Source organism: Micromys minutus (assembly GCF_963924665.1).
Source record: "Micromys minutus genome assembly, chromosome: 4".
Taxonomy (NCBI): Eukaryota; Metazoa; Chordata; class Mammalia; order Rodentia; family Muridae; genus Micromys; species Micromys minutus.
Window position 1 is genome coordinate 49,804,353 of NC_137973.1, and position 22,493 is coordinate 49,826,845.

At 39.8% G+C, this 22,493-nt stretch overlaps 1 protein-coding gene across 3 annotated transcripts in view; it reads right to left on the minus strand.

The window, feature by feature from the left end:
- Window positions 1–545: 545 nt before the first annotated feature.
- The window catches only part of AGL (amylo-alpha-1,6-glucosidase and 4-alpha-glucanotransferase), a gene marked incomplete at its 3' end in the record, with an annotated part of 55,370 nt that continues 33,422 nt past the window's right edge, over window positions 546–22,493 (minus strand). For 2 of the 3 annotated variants that reach the window (XM_080916149.1, XM_080916150.1), the window contains exons 24-34: window positions 21,360–21,535; window positions 18,644–18,746; window positions 17,188–17,413; window positions 16,751–16,862; window positions 10,176–10,311; window positions 9,026–9,138; window positions 8,200–8,411; window positions 6,651–6,748; window positions 3,867–3,954; window positions 3,630–3,763; window positions 546–2,186 (exon numbers count right to left, since the gene is read on the minus strand). In XM_080916149.1, the coding sequence (XP_080772275.1) occupies window positions 2,069–2,186; window positions 3,630–3,763; window positions 3,867–3,954; window positions 6,651–6,748; window positions 8,200–8,411; window positions 9,026–9,138; window positions 10,176–10,311; window positions 16,751–16,862; window positions 17,188–17,413; window positions 18,644–18,746; window positions 21,360–21,535 (1,516 nt within the window). Of the gene's footprint in view, window positions 2,187–3,629; window positions 3,764–3,866; window positions 3,955–6,650; window positions 6,749–8,199; window positions 8,412–9,025; window positions 9,139–10,171; window positions 10,312–16,750; window positions 16,863–17,187; window positions 17,414–18,643; window positions 18,747–21,359; window positions 21,536–22,493 lie in introns of those variants that run through there. The other variant, XM_080916151.1, reaches the window with a different exon arrangement.

Below are 22,493 nucleotides of genomic sequence, written 5' to 3' on the forward strand. Positions count from 1 at the left end.
CATGGTACTGGTGTATGGAGGGTTTAAGGAAGTAAATGCAGCAAGTTTGACTGATCCATTTAGAACCACTTGGAATTACAAATTGTTACGTTATCACCTTTTCTCTAAAAAGAAAGACACACAATCTGTAGTATAAAAAAATGAGGCAAACCTAAACAAGGCAAAAGCAGAACAGGTGGGCTTCGGGTATGAGATGATGCTCTGTGTTTCTACCGCTCAGTATAACTGAGAGCAAACGTCGTCTGGGTCATCCGAAAGCAATGTTCATCCATTCGCTACTGTAGTTGTAAGTAAACCGTGAATAAAAATTCACTGTACTCAGATATATCAAAGGAGCACAGGCGCTAACAGACTTAGGGGTGCACTGGAAGCTTACTTCTCTCCTACTTTGCACATGGCTTCCTGAGTAAAGTCTCCAGACAACCTTCCCTCTTCCTCCTTTCCCTGCTCCTCCTACATCCTATAAACAAACGGTAAGTCTCTGAACACCGCTCATGGGACAGGGAAAATTTACAGTAAAAAATGATAAAGGAGAGCAAAGAGCGTCCTTTAGAAAAGACTTTTATTTTGACACACGGACATAATAACATTTGCTCGGCAGTCAGAGCAGTTTAAGACACAGTAGAAAGGATTCAGAGGTGATACTCACTGAAATGACAGCCCCCGCTTCCTCAGTCCCTCTGAAAACTGCTAAAGTATCACAGCATACTGGTTAAACTGGTAAGTTTACTTCTCACTTAGTAGAGTAAGGTTGGTTTTGATATGTGAGAAACCAAGGCACAGACAGTTTTTGAAATGCAAAAATAAAAGCAGCACTTTCTGCAGCATGCACAGGCACAAAGCCTTCTACCTCAGTGTTCCTTAGTCAAATGGCAATTATCCGTTTACAGTCTAAAAGCATTAACTTAATTACTGTGGCTGGGAGAACGTAAAACATACCTTCTGAGACGTCCAAATAGACCATGCAAAACACAGTACTGGTCTTTCGCTAATAGGCCCGAGTAAGAGAGCTGTACCCTAAGATTTTCTGGGGTGGATGGTGACCTTACTGTAGATAAACTAATATGGTTCTATTTGAAATCTTCCTTCTCTTTCCCTCTTATATGCCCTCCTTTCTTTCTTGATGGTTTGGGTTGGAACTCAAGGACCTGACGCATGCCAAGCAAGCACTGTGCACCAAGCTACATCTCTAAGCCTTTTCCCTTTGGAAAATTTCATAAATATGCCCAGTAATTTTCATTTTGAAAATAGAAATTATCTCACAGTGGGGAATTGGAACTAATTTTACAGAACCATGTTATGTCCTAGTGGTCTGTTTTATTATGACCAATTATTCTTTAATACAAATAGGTTTTATTAAGTATAGTTGGCATTTACTATATTAAAAACATAAATTATTCATGAAAAATCAAGCACATTTTGAAGCTCTGTGCGCCATCTATGAACATACTCTGTGGGTGGGAACTTGTGTAATCCCACCTCCAGCATTAGGCATGGCGTTAAGACTGCTGTAACACACAGTAGGGACTCATGAAGCACAGTGTATGGAGCGTGCCAATAGACAGCAGGGCTGAATAGGGCCTCTCTCTTCCTCCAGATTGAAGACAATACACGTTTTCTAACCCTGCTTTGAAGAATACTTTTTCAGTAACCTTCTATGGGAAACGATTGTTTTTCTTTGATTCAAATCAGAAGAATATAGAAAAAGTAGGGCACCTGACGAAGTTCAGTTGGTAGAGTGCTTGTCTAACGTGCATGAGGTCCTGTGAGTGATCCCCAGTACTGCCCGCACCGGGTGTGGTGGCACACATGATATTCTTTAAGAAATAAAGCCAAAAATAATCTCTAACTTTTTTTTTTTTTGGTCTTTGGTTTTTCAACATGTGGTTTCTCTGTGTAGCCCAGGCTGTCCAGGAACTTTCTCTGTAGACCAGGCTGGCCTTGAACTCAAGAGATCTGCTTGTACCACCACTCCCTAGCTGTGAGTAATATTGCGCTTACACTTCCTTATGACCTTGCATTCACTAATGTCAAGTCTTCACACGGTTACTAAATATCTACGCGCCAACTATAAATCATAGAGGGTCTCCAGAACAGCAGCCATTGACCACGCCTGTGTCTCACAGCTGAAAGGGCAGTGCTGGCCATTCTCATTGGTGAGCTCTGGGAGTCCTTTCCATGGGGATCTGGAAAACAAAGAAAGTAAAAGCACTTTATTCATATGCATTAAACTATGTCTCATAAAGTAGGCAAGTCCCAAGGCTTTGCCTTTAACTCTAGAAGCAGTCATTGGCTATGAAACAATACTGTAAAGGGGTGTGTGTGTGTGTGTGTGTGTGTGTATGTGTGTGTGTTTAAAGACTTCACATATAAATTAGGTTTTGAGATTTAACTTTAGCAATACAAATGAGTCTTCCATCATTATTATTTATGTTGCTTTTGTTTTTTTTTGAGTTAGAGTCTAGCTATGTAACTCTGGCTGTCCTGGAACTTGCTATGTAGCTGAGGATGGCCATGAACTTGCAGTGATCCTCCTGTCTCTGCCTTCCAAGTGCTGGAAATACAGGTGTGTTTTACTAGGCCCATCTTCATAACTAAAACTTTAAAAAATATAAATATTCTCTCAGGCATAATTTTAGCCTGTTTTGTATTTTGAGATAAGGCCTCAAGTAGCTCACATGGCTCTAAACTCATGATCTTCTTGGCTTGGCCTCCTATGGGCGGGGATTATAGGAAGATATCCCAGGCTGGCAAGAATTTGAATCTTTTAGAGTAAGATTAGGACTCAAATTGTAAATATGTAAGTTTTATATGTGTGAACTTAATAGAACTAGAAGCTCAAATGATATAATACAGAGATATTGAGAGTTATAATTAGGAAAATGCCAATTTGTTCCTTATTCTACATACAAATTTAGTGCACACATATCTTCTAATACTTAGTACTTTATGTACAAATTTTATTTAATGCTGACAGAAGTCCTATGGGGTGACTGCAGTGACTATTCTACATGCGAAGAGAGAAGAGGGATGCTCAGAAGTTACATAACCAGTGAGGGTCTCGGCATCACAGACTGTCCGTGCACCTTACAGAAGGAAGTGAGATGGTGGCCACCATTACACATTGAGTCTGGACTTAAAGAAATTAAGAAAGTCTTTGGCTGAGTTTGTGTATCCTAGAAAAATACACAATGTCAACACTGTTTAATTTATTAACAATTTGGACAAAGAGTAGAAGAAACACCACTGGAAGTAATAGTCAAAAGACCAACTAATATTTTTAAAAAAATGAAAATTTTTACTTGATAAATGAATCAACTCAAGAGGCCCAACCTGAATACTTTAAGTATTGTTTAATCTATCTTAATCAAATTCAAATTATCAATTATCTTGAAAATCAAAGACTATTCCACAAGTACAGCTCATAAAATATAAGATCCTCAAATACTCATATAAAATATAAGAACAAAAATATTTAATGGAGGCAGAGATCCCCGGCTGAAATGATGGTGCAGGGCACAGGGCAGGTCCTACGAAGATTCACACAACATGCAAAAACGAATTCTAAGGAAACCATGTTTACCTGGTAGCAAACTCACTGGCTGGACATTAATCATGAGATGACTTACCTCTCAAGATGAACATAATGTCTGGAAAGAACATTTTTAACCAAAACTACAGTTTTCGCAGCAGTCTCTGGGCTCATCATTTTGGAAAAATACAACTTTGCACGAAGAAAATACCCAATTGGCCACAGCCACTCCTAAAATATGATTTAAAAATAAAGAGAAAAGGAATTATGAATATCCAACTTCACTTAAAAATAAGTTAAACTGAAAAATCTGAAAGGAAAATGAAATTCTTACAGGTCCTTGGTGGTAGTTGAAACCTCTAGCAAGGTTGTAGTTGTCATTGTCTAACGCATTATCATAAACTCCACAGTAAACCATGTCACTGCAAAATGATGGGAGTTTGAGGTCAGTAAAGGAGGGGCAGGCACCGTACAGGAGGCAACAGAGTTTCAACAGCAGAGGCAAGAAAAATAGTCATCTTCTGTCTTAATCTGTAGAGTAGGCTTGCTTAGTACATTATTAACCAAGTTACATACTGAGCAGTGTTGTTAAGTTATGCATAGTAAGATTTAATTAAATTGTAACTTTTAAAATCTTGTCCAGTGACACAAAATGGCTATGTGAACCTTCACCATTAACTTTTAGTTAGATCAGCAGGTCTTCTATTTGATTTCGAGGGCTGAGAGTTTGAGACTGGGTCTGACTGTGACTGTGGCTGACCTGGAGCTTTCTCAGTAGTCCAGGCTGGCTTAGAACTCACAGAGGTCCCCCTTTGTGTATCACTACTCCTGACCAGTTTTTAATCTTCTCTGAACATGCAAACCTACAGAAAATAACAAGCATTTGCATACAAAATTTTGCATATGAAGAATGAAATCAAGCCAAGCATGGTGGTATGTTTCTAATTCTAGGAGGTTGAGACAGAGAATCAGGAGTTCAAGGTCAGTGTCAGCTGTGTAAATCCTGTTTCAAAAAAGAAATAATGACTTTAATCCTAGCACCCGAAAGGCAGAGGCAGGCAGATCACTGAGGCCAAGGCCAGCCTAGTCTACAGAGCGAGTTCCAGGAAGCTACACAGAGAAATACGTCTCAAAAAAGAAGATGAAGAAGAGGAAGAAGAGAAAGAAGAGGAAGAAGAGGAAAAGTAGATGAAGAATAAGAGGAGGAGGAGATGAAGAAGGAAGAAAAAAGCTCAAAACAACAACAAAACCCAACCGAGAAAGAAAGGTAGGCCACATGCCTTTAATCCCAACCCTACTCTGGAGGCAGAGGCCGGCCTGGCTGCAGTGGAGATCCGTATGTAGTAAAGTATAAAACCCTGGCTCAGATGTTCAGTTACTGGCTGCTCCTCCAGAGGATAAGGGTTCAATTCCCAGTATACACATGTCTCACAATCACCTATAACTCCAGCTCCAGGGTATATGATGCCTTCTTCTGGCCTCTGTGGGAACTGTATGCATGCGGTACACAGAGTTACATGTAGGCAAAACATAAAACAAAAACAAAACATGGAAAGACCACTAGAAATTTAAGAAAAAAGTCACACAAGTAAATACATTTGCATATGCAAATGAAATGAACTGTGAAATAAAAAAGGCACGGTTCTTTGCTGATTTAGGCAGGAGCGGTGTGACTAACCATGAAGGATGGAGAAGACTGCTGGTGAAGACAGGTCATTATAGCCACCATCACAAGTGAACACATATGCCTATTTAGAATAGCACAAGCAGTTGCACGTGATCCAGCGGTGTGGGAAAACTATCAGCAAAAACAAAACATAAAGACCGTCCCTGAGGGCCTGAAAAGATGGCCCAGCAGTTAAGAGAGCACTTGTTCTTGCAGAAGACCTGGGTTCAACTCCAGCACTCACATGATGGTTCACAACTACAGTAACTCCAATTCCAGGGGATCCCATGCCCTCTTCTGACCTCCAAGGGTACCACACACACATGTGGCACAAAGAAATATACAAAAGCAAAACACTCATACACCAAAACACTCATGCACATAGTGAGGTGTGGTGCTGGGGATGGAGCCCAGGACCTTGCACGCAGTAGGCATGCGCTCTACCACTCAACCACATCCTTCCAGTTCCCCACTACACCAAGACGGGCTCTCATGTGGCCAGGCTGGTCTCAAACTCCTGAGACAGAGGAAGATGATCATGATCTCTCAATCCTCCCGGTTCAAGTATCCAGGGGCTGGGATACAGGTATGTGCCATCATGCTGGGCTCAAGAGCTACTTTAAAACTATCTAGTTTTGTTGTCTTGTGAACTGAACTCATGAAACTTTTGTATTCGAGTGGTGCTGGGGACTGAATCCAGGGCCTCCTCCTGCACTATAGGTGAGTTACATCTCCATTGGGTTTTTTCTTCCTACTTCTTAGACAAACAAGCCTCCAAGTGCTGGTCTTACAGCACTGAGCCACCAAACTGAGTTTTGATTTTGTCGTTTGAGACTGGCTAAGCAGTCCAGACTGACACTGACTTCTTGATCATCCTACTGCAGACTCCGAGTGCTGGGGTTACTGATGTGAGGCACAAAGCCTGATTTCTTAATACAGCTTCATCTAGATTTGTGGCTATATGGCCCAAACTGTTCAAACCAAATAAAAATGACTTGGGAAATGGTTAACATGGGAACAATGCTTGATTCTGTAACTTCTTTTTCTTTTATGTTGTTGGTACTTTCCAATGACCACAATAATCATGTGTTACTTTTATAGTCTGAAACAAAATAAAGGGTATTCAGGACATTAGCTTTATATATTTACAATTTACACATGAATTAGTAAATACAGAAGCAGAGGTACTTTTAACACTCACACAGTAGACTGGCAGATGTTTTCAGGAGTTAACTATAAACAACTAATCTATGTGGGTTAAACATAGTATCAACTGCCTTCAGAGACAGTGTTCTTCTGTGTAGTCCTGGCCATCCTGAAACTCATTCTATAAACCAGGCTGGTCTTGAACTCAGATCTGCCTGCTCTGCCCACTCCCAGGTGCTGAGATTAAAGGCACTCACACCCGCCACCCAGCTCAACAATCTTCTTAGTACTAATATTCCAACTTACTCTGGATCTAAAGTTTTCATGCCAAGGGGACCAAGCAATTTTTTTTCTGCAATTTCCAAAGCCTTCCAAGCCTTTTCAGTAGTAAAGAGTTCAGGGGCCTAATGAAAGTAAAATAAAAAAGGAGAAAACATTTTACTATCACAGAAAAATTAGTTCCCACCCATGTAAGTTAACTGTAAACTCTGAAAAAAAAAATTAAGACTATGGTGTGGGTCAGCGTTGAGAGTGGAGCCTGAAGAATCTAATCCTAGGAGGTGAATCTGAGTTCTCAGCTGAGAGGCTGGGAGCTCACAGGCCACCTGTGAACGAACTCCAGATCCAAACGGGAGCCACAGCTCATCTCAGCCTGACACCGTTTCCTACACTTGCAGGAGCGCCCTATACCTGAACTCAAAGCTTGTCTCCTCTCTTCTCGGTGAATAATGAATTCAGAGGAATGTGTACAGTATGCCAACAGCACAGGTGCTTGTGACAAGTGGAAGGACAGAAAATCTGCACCCATTTAACAGAGAAAGAAGTGAAAAGGAACCAAACCAAAGCTGCCTCTGTGCAAGCATGCACCCTCTTTCTTTCCTTTTATTTTATGTGCACTGCTGGGATTTGCCTGCATGTATGTCTCTGTAAGGGTACAAGTTACAGAGAGTTGTGGGTGCTGGGAAATGAACCTGGGTCCTCTGGAAGAGCAGTCAGTGCTCTTAACCACTGTGACTTCCATACCATGACAATTAGGAACATTCTGCTTAATGATCTTTTGGACAAAGTCAAACACCCAGGGAAGCATGGCTACACAGAGTTTATTTTTAGACTGAGATTTTACAACAAAAGGGGATCAAGAGTTCTCAGCTAGGTGGCTGGAGGGATGGCTCAGTGGTTAAAAACACTGGCTTCTCTTGCAGACGATATAGGTTCTAATTCCAGCACCTACAGGGTGACTGACAACAGTCTAATTCTCAGGGATTTGATGTCCTCTTCTGGTGTTTTGGGGCACTGCATGTACATGCCATACAAGCAGGCTACCCCCTTCACACACATAAATAATAAAAATACATAAATAAATAAAGAATTCTTAGCCAAATAGAACTAAGTAGAGAAAGCACACAGGAGACAGATGTGACTGTGAGCTGCCTGTGGGCATTCCCTAGCACAGAACTTTCTAGACAGTGCGCTGAGGAGCTGTCTGACAAGAGCTTCTGCAATACAAAGGTCCTGTTTTCAGGAGAGGTGAGGGCTGAGGCTGACTGAAGCTGACTGAAGCAGCTGGTCAGGCCTAGGAGAGCCAGGACGTTTGGCGCACTGTGTCTACAGGCACCAGGCACTGTGGCGTGTGTGACTCTGGGACTGTCTGCTTCTCAGCATCCAGTGTTTTCTGTTTTTGACACTAAATGTTTCAGATTAGAGGTGGCATGCATACTTAATTACTGAAGCCATAGAAACCCACCCAGAGAGTAGTAATATTTCACAGTGAGGTGGAACTTAAAGCCAAACAGAAAAAAAGGCCTCAGTGGAATCACCACGGCGGTTTTGAATTTGAAGGTGCTCTGTTACTTACCACGACCATCGCTATGGTGAAGTTGGGCCTGAGCTGATAGTCACACCAAGGACTGGATGCACCATAGCTGTCCTTGTAGATGCCACGTTTGTGAACCAGATTCGGATGCTTCTCGTTAGGATCTGACGGGTCTTCGGAAACATGAAACAGCTTTTCAAAATTGTTTTGTATTTTTCTGTTCCATTCATCATACGAGACTGCTACAACCTTTCCTGAAAAGTGAGAAAAGATATGGCAGTTGTAGACTTTCAGAACACTTAAACACCTGTTATTGCCAGAGCCTCATATTTAGCTTAATTATGAAATAAATTCTGTTTTAGAAAATGTGGCTATTTCAGATGGAGTTACACGATAAATTCAAAGACCAAGTACCTCTCCCAAAAGAATGAAAAACCGTGCAGGACTAACTTCACACTTATCATGCTGTTCTAAACATTTCATATACATTGAATTAAACATACAATTACTTTTACCTTCTTCTTTTTACATTTTAGGAAGTTTTAAGTTTTATGGGTAGCTCAAACCTTATTTCTATAGCATAGAAATTGTTCCGGAAAGAGATGGAAAAGATTTCTAGCCTGCCCGGGGTACCTTGCTCACAGAGGGAGGGAGAGAGCACAGAGGCAGGCGCTAAGCTGCCTTCTCCCAGCTTACTGGTGCCGTAGGAACCATGTCAGTAACCAGCTCTGTTTGAATTTCCATATTGGGAATTAACCATTTTTCTTTCTTCTTAAAAGTTAACCTTTTCCTGTATTGGTGGCTGAACCCGCCGATGGCACAAGGGTTAGTAACTTGTATAGGTTCCTTGTAAAACACATCAGCTTACCATGTCTTCTTACTCTGACTTCATGATAAGGAAAAATATTTTTCTTAGACAACTCCAGCAACCAACGAACAGCAGATTTACATAAGCCCACGATTTCCACAGCAGACCCATCTCTAAAAGTAAGAAAAATATATTTTCTATGTTGAGTTTATATAACCATTATTTAAAAGGGCATTCAATAAGTAATTCTGGGCTGGAGCTGTAGCTCAGAGTCGAATGTCTAGTAATAAGTAAGGCTCTGGGTAGCATGGAACCAAATCAAACCACCACTGCCACCAACTGTAGATGTTGGTGAATATTACAATCAATGCACCATATAAGCAACTGCATGTCCACATCTTCACATTATAAGTAATATATTGTGTCATATAAGAAATCCTTACTATTTTGGCATTGACTTTGTTTCTCATATTTTAAAAAGGTTTATTTATTTTATGTATGCAAGTACATTGTAGCTGTCTTCAGACACTCCAGAAGAGGGCATCAGATCCCATTACAGATGGTTGTGAGCCTCATGTGGTTGCTGGGATTTGAACTCAGGACCTCTGGAAGAGCAGCCAGTGCTCTTAACCGCTGAGTCATCTATCCAGCCCCAAAACAATGTTTTTAAAAGACCAATTTCAATTAGTTGTTTTTCATACTTGAAAAGACTGGAGTAATAAAATCTTTACATGGTATGAAGTTCAGATTAAGAAATGTCCTAAAGAGGGGTGGTGAGATGGCGTAGCCGGTAGAGTCTGGTGACCTGGGAGCCACATGCTGAGGTGAGGGAAGTGACTCAAACAAGGTGTCCTCTGACCTGAACGCACACACGCACACATGTACACCACGGGTAACTGTAGCATGTTTTTTAAAATTTAAAGATGTCTTAACCATTGGGATAATGAACCATAAATGTCTGAGGTTCTCGTGAAGGCGCAGAATCACGAGAACAGACCACATACACCGAGAGGGCTGCTCTGTCTGTGTAAGGATGTAAGGACAGAATGAGCTGAGAAGGGAACAGCAGAGGAGGGTGGACGACAGGACTGGAAAGGTTTACCATGAGGACCATGGTTAGCAGAACAAAAGATGCCGTGGGTAAGTATGCAGAAAAGGGAGCCGGTGAATTAAAAGTACATCTGCAGAAGCATCAGGACACAAACTCTACCTTGGGGTGGCTGGGATCCCTCTGTTTCTAGCTCGGTCACTCTCTCCCATTTTATCCATCCATGTGCCACAGTTGAAGCGATTTCCTCCATAAACAAACCCTGTTTCTTCATCAATCCCTGCAGTTATGTTGAAACCTGAAAACACGAAATAAGACACTTACAAAGCAGCTACAGAGGGACAGGTCTGTGGTCCTAGCATTCAGGATGCAGAGGCAGGAGGATCATACATGAGTTTGAAACTGGCTTATAATGTGAGCTTGAAGCTAGGTAAGCCTCATAGTGACATTTTTAAAATTTATTTATTTATTTATTATATATAAGTACACTGTAGCTGTCTTCAGACACACCAGAAGAAGGCATTGGATCCCATTACAGATGGTTGTGAGCTACTATGTGGCTGCTGGGATTTGAACACAGGACCTCTGAACAAGCAGTCAGTGCTCTTAACCACTAAGCCATCTTTCCAGCTCTGACACTTTTTAAAAAAAACAACTAAAAATCATTAAGTTTTATAGTAAATACATATAAATTTCATTTCTCTTACCAAAAACACCTGTGTGTACCCAGAACTGCATATCATGGTGTTATTTCTAAAGCACTGCTTACATTGGCAAAATCACAGGTCTACTCAGTAGAGGAATGTCTTAACATCATGTACACTAGGAAATGGTCTGTACTTTAAATGGAAAACTGAATGTCTATGGAACAAAATGACTGGGTCCCTAAGACAAAATGACTTAGTAAACATGTTACAGAAGGTAGAAAATAAAAACCTTTTTTATAAAGACTTAAAATACAGATTTTAATCTATGATTCTTTTACATGTCTGGTATATTTATATAGAATGTAGAATTAAAGAGCCTAATACAATCATATAATATATATACACATATAAAAAACACATTGACTTTAATATATTGTGGATTGATGTTAGGGTGAGATATGATTGGACATTGGGGAGTGCAGTCTGTGCGCTTGGCTTCCCACTAGAGTGGCACCCATGGAGTGAGACCTTGGGGGCTGATAAAGAGATAAACAACTACTTAACATTTACTGCAACAGGTGGTGCCCAACGTGTTAGGCAAAATTCCACTAAAAAGTTAAGGCTTCAGCCTAAAAGTTAGAGAAAAAGTTTTATTTTCTAAGTAAGAGGGGGCCAGTGCCATGTTGTGTCACATGATGTCTCAAGTTCAGGAGTGGGGGTGGGGGTGGGGGAAGGAACACGGAACCTTAAACAAAGACACACAGATGCAGCCTCTGCTGGCAGGCTGTAGATGTCCTGCTGTGAGAAGGCAGGTCAACACACATTGGAATACTTTGGACTAAAAGCCTGGTTTTACAATATTGTTTAGAAAATATAATAATAGCTATATGTTTATTTTAAAGATGGTATACAAAATTAATGATCAAGTCAAGTTTGTTTGCTTTTTTAGTTAGAAGAAGAGACTATAGAGTTTACCTGAATCACGTGGGAATTTTCAGCTGCAGTTCGGAACTAAGATAGCAGTCTGTACACCACACAGAGTGAATACAGAAATATGTTAGGGAAGTTATTAATAAATGAAGATCTGACACTCCAGACTGACAGAAGGACAGATAGAAATACTTTGGACTAACGTCCTAATTTTACAGACTTGTTTAGTAAATGTATGAAAAGTTGGTTCAAAATTTGATAAAAAGAAAATCAGTCACTGACTCAGAGAGAGTGGTGATTTTTGCAAGTGAAAAGGGTCATTATTGATAGAAGTCTGTACACCAGACAGAGTGAATACAGACATATATTAGGGAAGGTATTAATAAATAAAGATCTGACACTCCAGATTGAGAGCTAGAAAGATCGAAATACTTTGGACCAAGTTTCTAGTTGTACAAATTGCTTTCTTATTGATTTGTAAGTGATAGTAAGTTAGTTTGTTTTGTGAACTACCCCACTAAGGTCATATGGCTCCTCAGATGCTGGCTAATAAGGGTTTATGGTTATCTTAATTTTTTATATTGTTTCAAAATGTGCGTGATGCTGAGTTTTATGTTTATATATTTCTCTGGGAAATAATACAAGACACAAGATATTCTAGTTGCGAACTAAGGGACACGCTATTTTGGAAGAAAGGTTTTGTCTTTGTGTTTTTAAAAAGGCTCTGTGTGCCTTTCAGAGTTATATGGATTAGATTTGATAGAGGTAGACCACCTGAAAAACTAATTTCAAAAGGATCAAATAAAATATATCTAGATACTAAAATGTTTTCTGTTTAGTTATATATATATATATATTAATTACAGAATGTACAACTATGGTGAAGCTTGTCATCAGAATGCTGAACTGGCCTGATTCCAGACATTCATCAGTGTGGCTCTCCTTCTTGATGCCTGTCCGACTTCCTCACTCCTCCCCTCCCTTCTGAATTCTCAATGCCTACTTACTCAGCTTGAGAAATCTTCACCCTGATTCCCTGGACTTTGGGGAGTGAAGGTGGTTATTGTAAGGTTGTTTTTATGAAGAATTTAGAAATGGTCATAATTTCATTATGGAGGAATTAACCAGACTGAATTATATAACCATAATCTTCTTTTGGTAACTAAACTAAAGTCATATCTTCACTGGTAGGAATCTTTAATTGATACAAAGTTAAAGTTATAATCTTTACAGTGCTATGGAATTTATTTGATACATATTTGAGGTTTCTACACAGTTTCTAGTTGGTTAAACAATACTAGTTAAGGGCTGGATAACAAACTCATGGTTCTGAGTCAATAAAAGGGTGTTTTTGAGATATTTCAATAAAAATGGCGTAGAGTATTCAAGGCTTAACAGTTCAGAAATGCTTTTTGTAGTTAGATGATTTTCAAAAATGTCAGAAATCCATAAATTATGACATTTAGTGTTATTTATCTTTTGTTGAGACATACCTGCTCTTTACAGTTCCGCTTTGGTGGATTTAATGAAGGAATTGAGCATCTCTACTTCCACTCTACTTCCACATTGAGGTACACTTTGTGGCTAGGCAGCCACTGGGCAGAAACTGCTGATTTCATTGGCAGACTAATACTGTCCAGAAAGGGATACATTATGTAAAATAGTCGACTGATAATCTTTGCAGAGTCAAAATTATCAGTCCTTCAAGATTTCTGCATTTCAAAGGTCTGTTAGTTGATTCTAGGCAGAAGGTCGAAAGACTTACTCTCACATGTTGCTAACAGGGGACTGCTAGTGGAGATTTGTCTCTACAGCTTCTCTCAGCTCTGGAAACATTGTTAGGCTTCCTATGTTTTTAGATATTTGGCCATTCTCAGATTTCTGACAGAGTTGAAGACTAATTTAGTTTTATAGCCTATACAAGATAATTAACTTTGAAAAAAGTCATTTATAATATTTTCAAGTGGTAATAGTTGATCACAGCTTACATTTAAAGTTTTTTTTTTTTTTAAGTAAACAGAAAAGGTGATATGTGAATTGATGTTAGGGTGATACATAATTGAACAGGTAGGTAAAGGAAGGAAAACGGAAGAGGAGGGAATTGAGAGAGGAGAAATCAAGATGGAGCTGGAGAAAGTAGACCTAGATCCTGGTGGCCATAATTGGTGATAGGTAGATATGAATACTCTTAAGGAATTTTATATGTTTTTTTTTTTTTTTTTTACCTCTTATAGAAGGGCAGTTTGTATCTTTCTCTATTGAATATAATCTTATTGTATAGAGGGTGTGTGGTTTGAAAATTTTATATATAAACCTGCATGAAAAGCTACTGGGCTTTGGAGTAATGTTTGTGCTGGGCGGTAGTGGAAAGGAACATGCTGTGGGGGGGGGGGGTCGTATCCACCTGAGACAGAAGCAGCAGGGCAGTCGGAGTGAATCGCCTGGGAAGGGAATCATGTGAAGAATGCAGCTTGCAGATCATGTGACAGAGTCTGTATGTCTGGCTCTACACTAGAGCACTGTCTAGGGAGCGAGACTGCGGGGGCCAATAAAAGGATAAGCCAACCTTTAATATTTACAGCAACAAATATACTTCATAATATATATCACATCTAATTTATATATGATCAAACATATAAATGCATTAAGTATAAAAATATACATGGAAACAATATACTCCAGTTACAGCCTAGTCATTAAGTCTAGATAAGAAATTAAAAAAAAATAAAAAAAGAGAGAATCTTTGGATTATGTGGTATGTTTTATTTCTTTTCAAAGTAAAACTGAAAGATATAAAAAATATAGTAAATTAATATATTTAATTTCAATACCAGTTTCAAAGGTAAAAATTATTTTGCTTACTTAAAGTTGAAATGTTTTATACAACAAGAGTAAACCATAAAAAAATCTCAGAGATTCCATAAAAATAGATCCCATAAAAATGTTCTTTGGATATTAAACCTATTTCCATTGACTTCTCTTAGTGAAGGAAAAAAAAAAATGTATCAGTGATTGTTACCAATTAACTTAGTGAGTTAATATTTGTGTATTATAACTATACTACTATAAACAATAAATCATATGAGTTCAAGGTTGGTCTGGTCTATACAGCAGTTCCAGGCAACATAAAGCTTCACAGCAAGATCCTGTCTTGATCAGCCAAATCAAAATATTACATACTGAATATTCAATTTATATAAAATTTCAAAGCTATGTGTATGCCCAGACTTTTAATCTCAGCATTCAGGATGCTGAGGCAGATGATCCATCACTGTGAGTTCAAGACTAACGTGGTCTACATGTGAGACCCAGGACAGCCAGAGAGAGACTGATCTCAAAACAAACAAAGAAACAATGCATTTATAAATACGTTCAAAATACCAACAGTGTAGGGAGGCAGAGATGAGTGTTGAGACCAGGGTGGGATGCAGTGGGCATATGTGATACATAAAATGTCTGTGCTGACAGACTAACTGCATCTCCAACTGATGGCTCCTCTGGATGAGGTGATGTGGAAAGCAGTGAGAAGTGAACGGGGCACAGCCCAGCTAGCAGCCTCCTAGTACACATCTGGATTCTGATCTTCACTTCACTGAAACATCCTAACAGTTGAAGGGTCCTGAACCTTGTGGATCACTTTATAACTCTTTATGAATCTGCAGTTCTTTTTAAATTATAACTAAAACTCACACAAATTATATTTATAAGACTAAAGTAAGTATACACCAAATTCATCAAAACCTTTCCCAGAGTATAAATGAGGGGCAGTGAGGTGACTAACCCTGTACTAGCCGGCTTTAGGATGAGGATGTGGTAAACCCAAAGTGAGGTAAGAGAGTGTAACTACTTTAACATGATATACCCATAAAGCACTGTGGCAGTGTTGAGGCTGGCCTGATCTACATAGAGGTCAACCATGGGTGACACCCTCCCTTTCCCCAGCAGCTCTGGGAAGCCGACTTTTGAGTACTCTCATTTAGTGAAAATGGAAATAATGTAATGTAATCTTTTACTTAAATAGCATCATTCAGATATGTATATGTGTAGTGTATATGCATGTTTATGTGTGTTCCCATGTGTGTTTGTGCATACACACATATTCGAGTGTGTGTAGGCCTGAAGTTGAGGTCAAATTTCCTTGCTCCCTCTTCTACCTTATTTGTATAGTCAGGGTCTCAGTCACACTAGCGCTCTCTGTATGGTATGCTAGTCTCACTGGCTGGCTTACCTGCTCCTGGATGCCACACCTCTGCCCTCAGAGACTGGAATTACCACCAGCTCACCTGGCTTTACGTAGGCTCTGGAGATCTCAAATCCAGCAACTCTCTCACCTGTTCACTGCACATTTTAACTGTGGAACCATCTCTCAAGCCCAATGTAACTCATGCTTAATGTCTTCAGGAATTAATTAGAAATGACCATGGTAAAGCCTTCATCACAAAGCCTAGAGCTTAACATTCAATTCTCAGAAACAGAATTAACGAATTAACTTTTGAGACAGGATTCTCTGTGTAGCTCTGACTGATATGGAGCACACTCTGTAGACCAGGCTGACCTCAGACTCAGGGATCTGACTCCCAAGTGCTGGGACTAAAGGCATGTGCCACAATGCTGGGCTTCCTTTTCCACTGTGTAGCTCAGGCTAGTCTTGAATTCATGGCAGTCCTGCCTCTCCATTCTGAGTGCTAGATTATAGGCACAGGCCATCATATCAGGTAAAAAAGGCAATACTAGCTTGACATTAGAAATTGTACCACTGAGGGAGAGAGAGATGGCTCAGCACTTAATACTGTTGCTCTTGTGAAGGACCTGTGGTTCACAACCATCTCAATCTCCAGATCCAGGAATCTGATGACCTCTTCTGACCTCTGCAGGCACTGAGCATGCACATGGTGCACATAGATACTTGCAGGTAAAAAAAACAATTCATATATATATATATATATATATATATATATATAATAAATTATATTGCCAATATTATCTTAAAATTGGCTAACAAAAGATACAAACTTTTATCTTTTCTTTAGCAACTCAAGCTTGGAGAGATCAGGAACAATGTTTGCTTTTCTCAGGTAAACCTCAAGTATTTGTAAAGCAACAGCAAGGGTTAAACTGACAGCACCAGTAAGACTTAACCATGACGCTGAAATGGCATACCTTCATCCTTCATGTTTCGATCGATCTGGGGGCCGGCGTTCCTCTCTCGGAACTGAATGCCTTGCATGTGTCTTTGCATAGCTTCCTGTATGACTTCAGACAAAGGCTGATCCTGTTGGAGACAGCAGGGACACCTCTTCTGTTAGGAATGGGTTACAGTCTTATTTCCTGACTCTAGGAACATGGGGATAAATACTTTCCCTTGGAGGAAGCAGCAGAGGGTGGGCGGGGCTGGAAAAAGCAGCAGTTCCGATGCTCCCGCGCTCTGTTTAAGTGAGGAGCAAGTCTTAGCTCTGTAACTTCTCACTGTGCTGGGACTAAAGGGATACTGACATTGACACTTTCTGACATCTGAATTATGACTTGGAGCTTTAATATTTTACATTACACAATAAAGTTACATTTTATCAAAAATTATTTTAAGAAATGATCTTTACCAGTGTGCCAGCAGGCAAAGGTGCGGAATCATCTGTTGGATACATTCTGGAAACCGGGCATTTGAGGATGTCTAGACCATTTGGAACCATCTTGCAATAGTCCTGAATGCACTGCAGCCACCACCACACAGCATCCCGACAGTTGTACCTGGCATACGTTCCTTCACCCAGGAGGTTAGGAATGAGACCATGCCTCAGGGTACTAGCAAATGCTAAAATAATATTCCTGAAACAACAGAAGCAAATGGGTCATTTGAGATGAAGACTCCTGTAAGGACAAAAGGAAAAAGGTCACTTTTTCAGGGTCCGGGAGATGCCCAGTTCCTGGCCCAGCTCTTTGCTCTAGTCATCTGGGGACTTTCCCTTTCTGTAATAGGTTCACATCGTTGGAGTCAGGCTCTCAGTTGGGAATTTGTAAGGATTGCCATAACTTCATGGGTGATGCTGAGTGACAAAAGCGACTTGCAAAACACACCAAAGGTGGCACTATTGTAGAGCTTTTTATAGCTTTAGGATATAGAGTCTCTCTAAAAAGCCCTGGCTATCCTAGTACTCACTATGTAGACCAGGCTAGCCTCAACTTACAGAGATCTGTCTGCCTCTGCCTCCAGTACTGGGGTCAAAGGCATGCATTTCTTACATCTAGTTGAATGTCCTTTATACTGCAATAAATTTATTTCCATCACCATGATAAAAGCATTACTTCAGCCTGGAAAGAATCAAATTGACAAGCAATGGAGAGAAACTTAATATAATTCCTTTTAAAGTGAGTCAGCAGTACTCTTTGTGAAAGCAGAAAATGGGTCTAAGTTTTTAAAAATAAACCTATGAAGAGTGAAGATCATCTGACCTAGCATAGACCATAACTTCCAAGTTGTCCTTTTCCTTTGAAACTTTCTAAACCTACTAAACAAGAACATAGAAAATAGGGCCAACAGTATATTTATTCTCAATAAGTAAATTCACTAGGCTTTAAGAATTCTACTCGGGACTGGAGAGATGGCTCAGTGGTTAAGAGCACTGACTGCTCTTCCAGGGGTCCTGAGTTCAAATCCCAGCAACCACATGGTGGCTCACAACCGTCTGTAATGAGATCTGATGCCCTCTTCTGGTGTGTCTGAAGACAGCTACAGTGTACTCACATACATAAAATAAAAATAAACCTTAAAAAAAAAAAGAACATAGAAAATAAAACCTAAAAATCTGGAGCCTATGAGACAGCTCAGTGGTACCTGCCACTAAATCTAATGTTGAACTGGATTTCTGGCACCCACACAGTGTAATGAAATTAAAACCCCAGCAAGTCATTCTCTGGCTTTACATAGTGGCAGGCCTGTGCTTACACACCCATGTGTGCACAGAATAAAGAACATACAAGGAAAACATGTTTTTCCAGGATTGACAGCAGATGGGTCAGGGGGATCACACACTTGGCCAGCTCTACAGAGGCTCTTACCTGGCTTCCAGGTACCGTCCAGTAACCAGCAGCATTCCCCGAAGTGCAATGAAAGTATCCCTCCCCCAGCATCGGAAAAGGCCAGAAGAAAAGTGCGGCAAGCCTGCCAAAGGACCACAAAGTGTGGGTCAGTCACACCTCAGGTCTGGACTAAAGGGCAAACTAGAAGGAACCTGCAAACCTTCCAGAGTGCTCTGTAGCAAACTGTACATCTGCATTTAAAGTCAGCCTTTATGTGATAGCAGATTCTGAAAGGCATCTGTGACCCCCAAGGAGACTAAGGTGGCGCTCAGCAAGGGTTCTGCAATTCAGTTTATCCCAGCCTTAAGAATCAGGGGGTTCTGAGTAGATTTTAATTGTCTTTGCATTTAAAAATTTAAGAGCTTAAACTTAGAGACCACATATTTAATATATAGTGATATGATACCATTTTAAATGCATACTTTAAAAAATCTGCTCTGACTCTAAGGGCTATAAATTAGTATGAATGTGAGTAATTAGCTCAACAATATCCAATTAAATGGTTATTAATTTATCTAGAGTGAAAGCTTACCACCGAATTCTACATTATTTTACAACAGATTAATAGTGCTATACTTCCCACACATGTGTCTGTGTGTATATATGTAGTTACATAGGAAATAATTTTAAGTCTTATGATTTCATATGAACAATTTATGAAGATAGAACCAAAGCCCTCATTGTTACTAACTTGAAGATTCCAAGTAAGATAAAACAGAATTAAGGAACCAGTAGATTTACTTCCTATATTGTTTCCAAAAGGATATACAAAATGCCCCCAGACTCAGTGCAGCTTATTCACCAGACGGAAAGCCGTCTCTGGCCCTGATTACAGTGTCAGCAGCTCTTCCCAGTGTTGAAACTCAGCACCTTACATGCAACATGTGCTTAACTCCAGAGTGATCTTGAGTTGGCATGCCTTAAAACAGCAGAGTTTACTCATGTTAATGAAAAGTGAGTTGGGTGTCATGATACAAACCTAATCCAGTCACAGGAGGTGAAGGCAAGTAGATGTCAAGTTTGGGGAGAGCCTGGGCTACATAGAAAGATCTTGTCTCACCAGCAGCTATCAAAAGTGAAAGCCGGAAAGCCCTAAGCACTGATGTGCAGCACTTTACGCTCCCTTCTTTTGTCCTCTATGATTATACAATCTATCGGTCAAGTATTTTGGGGGTAATTTCTTTTTTTTTTTTTTAATTTATTATATATAAGCACACTGTAGCTGTCTTCAGACACTCCAGAAGAGGGCATCAGATCTCATTACAGATGGTTGTGAGCCGCCATGTGGTTTCTGGGAATTGAACTCAGGACCCCTGGAAGAGCAGTCAGTGCTCTTAACCACTGAGCCATCTCATCAGCCCTTGGGGGTAAATTCTACGTTGCCAATTATCATAAACGTTAACTTCTTTCTTTTTTTCTTTTGCAATAGTACTACAAAAAGAAGCGTTGCTATCAGTTTAAAACAAACTGAACCTAGTGGCAAATCTGTTTAACATTTTACTTTTGTCCAGAATAAATAAGGCAAAATACTCCTTTAAAGTATCAGAAGACTAGAGCCATTATTTATACTTATATTTATGTTATCTATCTGTTAGATAAGCTACATATCAAGTACTATAAATTATATCACTAAACAGCATGAATAATGCATATATTTTGGGGTGTTTAATAGTAGCAGTGCACAATTTAAAACTTAAGTTTAAAATTTTAAAATAAAATTGAACTTATTTTATGTAACAGGCTTTAAAAAGTTAGATTTCAAATCCGAGTTTTCCCACACTGCCCCAGTTTTACTTGAGGAATGACGGATGGCTACCAGAGCCATCAGTCAAACAAAAACCTGAAACACAACTAGAGAATTAAAGAGGACTCTCATTTTATTGCTCTGCTTGGTTAAAATCTGTGTGTGATGCTGAGGAACTGGATTCACTAGGCTCCTGCAACTCACTAGGTACTACTCTGTCCCTTAGCCCTGAGAGTTTTATGATCATTCAGAGGAAAAGGTGATGCTGTTGGGTACCATAGATCTTATATGTTATATAGGTTAGTTTGGAAAGCTGGACACAATACACCTCATTTTACCAAAAGCCCGAGAAGCAGCGGCAAGTTCTAAGCTTTAGCAGCCCCAACTATTTGATGCTTTCCAAAAACACACTGGAAGTTTATTAAAAAGTCTTCCTTCAGGCATATTCTCATTTCTTGGATGTTTGAGACCTATGTGCAAATGATGGTGCCAGTAAATATGACATTAAGTATTTGACAACAATAAAGGCATATGATAAAAAATCATTTAGCATGTTTCATATTTGTAACTTGCAATCTCGTAATAACTGCAAGGTTCGTTTAGTTTAAAAACCAGGGAAGAAATACAGGGGGAATGGTGTTAAATTAAATTTAATGAAAAATATTTAAGATGCCAAGAAATGGGATTTAACAGATACCTGTGGAAGATGGGATTACCAGAACACACATAAATGGTAAGTACATAGTTGTAGAAATAGTAAGAAATATTGTTATGAGTGAGAGGTTATTATGTGAGCAGTTTACTAAATAATGGCATAAAAACCTTGGATAATATTATGAATTAAAAAAAAAAACCATCATTTTCCCATGGGGTTTCCTTGTTGAACACTGCAGTGGTTACCAACTGACCTCTGACCTCCCCCCTCCCGCCTCCTCCCCCACCCGTCCTCACCTGCAGCCAAGGAGGCACAGCACTGCTCCTTCTCCTTTGTGATATCATTTAACCTGCAGGGCACATCCAGGAGCGAGGGTGAAAGCAGCGGCAGAGAAGGGCACTTCCCGACTCCACACATCTGGACAGAACCCAGCGACAGGTGCTTCACAAAGGTCGAACCATTCTGAACAAAGCTGTAGCAAAATGGAAACACAACCTTTTGAGCTCTTTTAGTATGGATTCTTTTCGCCAACTGATTTTTCTATAGAAATGTGTAAAAATGGTAAAATAGTTTTATGGATGTCATTTACAAGTTAATGAATAAATAAAACAAATAATATAAAATAAAATAAATTTATTTCTCCATATAATAATTTTTAAAGGCTTATTTATTTTATTTTACATATGTAAGTACACTGTCTCTCTCCTCATTTATTTCATGTATAGGAGTACACCGACATTGTATTCAGACACACCAGAAAAGGGCATCAGATCCCATTACAGATGGTTGTGAGCCACCATGTGGTTGCTGGGAATTGAACTCAGGACCTCTGGAAGAGCAGTTAGTGCTCTTAACCTCTGAGCCATCTCTCCAGCCCCTACATATCATATTTTACAGGCTTTGTAAACTAGATTTAAACCCCACCCTTAATCCTAATTCCCTAGATGGGGACTAGACCAAAGGCCTTATGCTTGCTAGGCAAATGATGCTCTACCTAGCTAGACACCCAAGCATCCTCATCAAATTTTAAAATGTGTACATAGTGTGTGTGTATGTGTGTGTGTAGAGTGTGTGGCTATGTGCCTGAAGCCCTGGGACTGAACCTCAGCACCTCATAAACTGGATGCACACTTGTGATCTCAGCATTTGGGAGTGGAGGCAGGAGAATCAGAAGCATAAACTCATCCTTGCCTACGCAGTGTAACTGAGGTCTTCAATACACGAGGCCCTGTCTCAAAACAAAAACAAGCCCCAAACTCGACATCTGGTTTTGCATGTTGTAGACTAAAGGCTATGAATACATTTACTGTCTACCTGAAAAGTTTCTCAGCTCTGAGTCTTTGACAGCTCCTCAGGTTTGGTCATTTAAATTCATGTGTAAAATGACTCTCTATAGCTCCCACCCAACTACCCGCGTTCGCTCGGCCCTG